General features: G+C 35.5%; 1 protein-coding gene across 1 annotated transcript; it reads left to right on the top strand.

The window, feature by feature from the left end:
• The first annotated feature begins 1,405 nt into the window (after positions 1-1,405).
• LOC110889682 (alpha-1,6-mannosyl-glycoprotein 2-beta-N-acetylglucosaminyltransferase) lies at positions 1,406-3,324 on the top strand. Its single transcript, XM_022137245.2, has one exon. It carries the CDS (start codon positions 1,931-1,933, stop codon positions 3,236-3,238), a length of 1,308 nt encoding a protein of 435 aa, XP_021992937.1. The 5' UTR covers positions 1,406-1,930; the 3' UTR covers positions 3,239-3,324.
• The last annotated feature ends 1,102 nt before the right edge of the window (positions 3,325-4,426 follow it).

Genomic DNA, 4,426 nt, shown 5'->3' with positions numbered 1-4,426 from the left:
TAGCTTCATCAAGTTAGGCATATAACCTACTTTGCATACAAGAGATATGGGGTAGAAAAGAGTCTCACTTTATTAGAGATTTTATTAGAGAAATAAACTCTAATAAAAACTAATAAATTGACATAAAAACTCTACTAAAAGTCTCACTTTATTAGAGATTTTATTAGAGACATAAACTCTAATAAAAACTAATAAATTTACATAAAACTCCATTTAAGAGTTTATCACCCATATGAAAAGTCTAGTAAATAATTATAATTCTACTAAATTATAATTTCACTAAATTAGTATCTATTCACACCATCTAAATTTCCAACAACATCCGCTTCCACCATCTTTCTCATCCACTATTCAGGGGTGTGGGTAATTAGCCCCTCCACTTTCCCCTTCTTTCTTTATTTTTTTATTTAAATATTGGATAGCAAACTTCATAGGTTAGTCTCGTAGCCTTCGTGGAGATTTTCACTATCTTCACGCTTCAGCAATAGGAGACGAGGGGGGAGGGGGGGGGTCACTAGTGGTCATTATGCCACATCACCTCCACTATCCCTCCCCCCAATCCACTCCATAGCCTAATTTGTGATATAGGGTTTGATATTTGGGAGACTTTTGATTACTTTTCTATTGGACGATTTCATCAAGCTTTCGACTTTAAAAGCTATCGATTTGAAAATCGTTTGATTTAGCCATGTGTTCTCGATTGCCATTTGTTTGCGCTTCTGTTCATGTCATACTATAAGTTTTACTTGCAATGCACTAGTTGTGAAAGAGTAGATGTCACATAAGTAGAGATGTCCGTTTTTTATCCGAAACCTAAATTCAAAGTCACCGAACCTGAATTAGATAATACCCCAAAAAACTAAACCCGAAAAAGCTGAACCAGACCAACCCGAACCTTCCGTAGGTCAGTTATCGAGTCACTTTTCTTAGCAAAAAACCCGAACAACCCAACCCGAAAAAAACCCGAACATATAATATCTTTTTTAATAGATGTATTTTGGTTTTGTGTCTCTAATATTTGGAACATTAAGTTTTAGTTTTGAGACTTTTTGAATATTATAATATCATATTGTTAAATAGTGTTTGAATTCTGATAATATTTTTTAGTAGCAATATAAATTAAGATAATATTTTGTAAAAAAGAAAAATATTCCTTTTCATTTTATATCTAAATAAAAAAACTAAACAACCCAACCCTACTTAATCTGAACCTGACTAACCCAAACTTTAAATGAGTTAATCATCTAATCACTTTTTTTCCGCTTAAAAACCCGAATAACCCAACCCGAAAAATCTAAAACAATAAAAGACCCACTACACAAGTTGATTAAGGTTGACTGAAATTTTATATAATGATAAATAATCAACGGCTCAAATAACTTTGAATTAATAAATTTCTTAGATTTAAAGAGCATTCAATGCACCTGCATTGACCGTTTACCTGCAGTCCCCATTTTACCGATTCTTGAAGTTTCCGATTACAATTCATCAAATCATCAATGTCACAAATCTCATACCTTTCTCCGGTGTTACCAAAGCCCTCATCTTTATCCCCAAATCAATCATTTTAATTACACGAACCCCTTAATTAGCGCCGCTAATTATGCACCAATTTTGCCACAGTTCTTCGATTATGGTTTGATCTCTCACTATTCTCGTTTGATTTGTTCAGATTATGAGTTGCAAACAAAACCCATTAACGTGATCTTGAAATACACGAGATTTGAGGATAAACCCTAGTTCACGTTTGTGGGTTTTGTGATTTGCGGTTATTAAAGCTTTCTTTTTTTATGTTGGTTTTTCGGTTAATATATTGGGTTGATTGTAGTTTTTGATGTTATTTGGTTAGGTATAGTTGGGTTTGTTGGATTAGTGTTAAGAGTGTTAGAGATTTAGATCTAGTATCTTTGCACACCAACTGTTTGTGAAAATGTCTAGGAGTGTTTTTGATAGAGCCATGGCTTCTTACAAGAAACCGCGAATTAGGGATGGTGCGGTTCGTAGGTTTCTTTCGGTAGTGTTTTTAACTCTGGCTGGTGTTCTTTTGTTGTTTTTTCTTGCTGGGATGAATTCGGGCGATTCTAACGAGGAAATCGATAGAAGTAGTGAGTTTAGCGTTAACGTTACGGGTTTGATCAAGAGTATTAAGCTTCCTAAACATAACCGTTTGTCGAAAATGTTGGAGAATAAGAACCAGTTGCCTCCGAGAAACATGGATTTGTATCCGAATCTAGCTAAAGACCGTATAATAATCGTTCTTTATGTTCACAATCGGCCACAGTATCTCAAACTAGTCGTGGATAGCCTTTCTCGTGTGTCGGGTATTGATGAAACGTTGTTGATCGTAAGTCACGATGGGTATTTTGAAGAAATGAACAAGGTTGTTGAGGGGATTCGGTTTTGTCAAGTGAAACAAATATTCGCCCCCTTTTCGCCTCATATATTTCCCGATAGTTTTCCCGGTGTATCCCCTAACGATTGCAAAGATAAAGATAGCGCGGTTGAGAAACACTGCGAAGGCACTACCGATCAGTATGGAAATCATCGGTCACCGAAGATTGTGTCGTTGAAACACCATTGGTGGTGGATGATGAACACGGTTTGGGACGGGTTAAAGGAGACAACGGGTCATACGGGTGATATTCTTTTTATAGAAGAAGATCATTTCATTTTTCCAAACGCGTATCGTAATTTGAAGATGTTAACGGAGTTGAAACCCAAAAAGTGTCCCGATTGTTACGCTGCAAATCTCGCTCCAAGTAACGTCAAATCCCGAGGCGAAAACTGGGATAGTTTGATAGCGGAACGAATGGGTAACGTGGGCTACACGTTTAACCGAACGGTTTGGAGGAAAATACATAGAAAAGCCAAGGAGTTTTGTTTCTTTGATGATTATAACTGGGATATAACAATGTGGGTGACGGTTTATCCGTCGTTTGGTCGTCCGGTTTACTCTATCCGTGGATCTAGGGCTAGCGCGGTTCACTTTGGGAAATGCGGGTTGCACCAGGGTCAAGGGGAAAACACCGCTTGTGTGGACAACGGTGTGGTGAACATTGAAACCGAAGAGATTGATAAGGTAGTTAACATTAAACCCGAGTGGGGTGTACACGTTATAAGCAATCAAGACGGGTATCAAGCGGGATTTCGAGGGTGGGGCGGGTGGGGAGATAAGAGAGATCATCAATTGTGTTTGGATTTTGCTAGTATGTACCATGTGAGGAGTAAAACTTTTTGAATATTTTGTTGTATGTAGTTAAAAACCGGACATCATTGATACATGTTAGATTTGTGGTTTCTTGAAATGGAATAAGGTTTTGGTTCCTTTTTTTTCATAGGCCTAACATTGGGTTGAATTGGATCCACATGTTATGCTTTTGCTCATGTTCTACTTTCTTGCTTTTGTAAAGAATACATTTTTTTCTTTTTAGATTTGAAAATTTGCTAAGAGTGTTTTTTTTTTCATGTATTTTTAGTATAACTAGTTTATTTCTCCCGCGTTTCGCGGCGGGATCTTGATCGGTATCGATTTGGTTTATTTCGCACTGACACAATACATGCATTCGGTATAGCAATCAACATCTTCTCTACATCGATCGAAAACCATAAAATGAACACGGTGCCAATATCGATGTTGTTGGGTCTGGCTCAATATGGTACAATACAGTTAATAGTGATACTATCAGTTTATTGAAACTAAAACCAAAAATATAAATACCGGTACCAAATATCAATGTTGTTCATTCAGTTTTATGTTCGGTACAGTAGCGATACAGTGTCTATTTTCAATAAGATTACTGAAAACCGTAAATATGAATACCAACACTTATGTTGTTTAGCCGTTTTCTTGTTGGCATGGTGGCAGCATGCTATCCATCTTCAATAAGTTTTATATCGGAATGTTGGAAAAGCACATAAATGTGTATCTAGATTATTTTTAGAAAATTAACGTACACAAACCTAAAACAAATACTTTAAAAAAATTATTTATTATTCATGATCCCTCTACTTTAATATATAAATATTATTAATAAAAAAATCAAATGAACTCTAAATAAAATATTACTAAAAAACAAATCTTTAAAGTAATTTATTTACTGTTCATAAAAAACAAATCTTTAAAATAAATAAATAAATAATAATTCATTTACTGTTCATACAAACTTTGTATTCATATGTATAATCGGCGTCCTTTGGGTTAAAAAAATAACCGGTAAGCATTAACCGGTTAAAGTCAAAAAGGCAAATTAACCGGTATAACTGGTTAACCGAACCGGTTATTAAAATTAACCGGTTTGTGCACCTCTAGATTTGATGGTGGAGGCAAGTACCTAACGCCATCTTCAACTTGAAGTCACCATATGTGACCCCGACTAATGTAGAAGTTGTATTGAACTCCGACTTCAAAGAAAATCGAACGCTATAA

The sequence above is a fragment of the Helianthus annuus genome, chromosome 11, assembly GCF_002127325.2.
Source record: "Helianthus annuus cultivar XRQ/B chromosome 11, HanXRQr2.0-SUNRISE, whole genome shotgun sequence".
NCBI lineage: Eukaryota > Viridiplantae > Streptophyta > Magnoliopsida > Asterales > Asteraceae > Helianthus > Helianthus annuus.
Note: the sequence above shows the minus strand (reverse complement) of the source record. Positions and strands in the feature narration are given on the sequence as shown.

Excerpts from the sequence above, each read along its gene's own strand:
- LOC110889682 (XM_022137245.2), top strand. The coding sequence starts at position 1,931 with ATGTCTAGGAGTGTTTTTGATAGAGCCATGGCTTCTTACAAGAAACCG.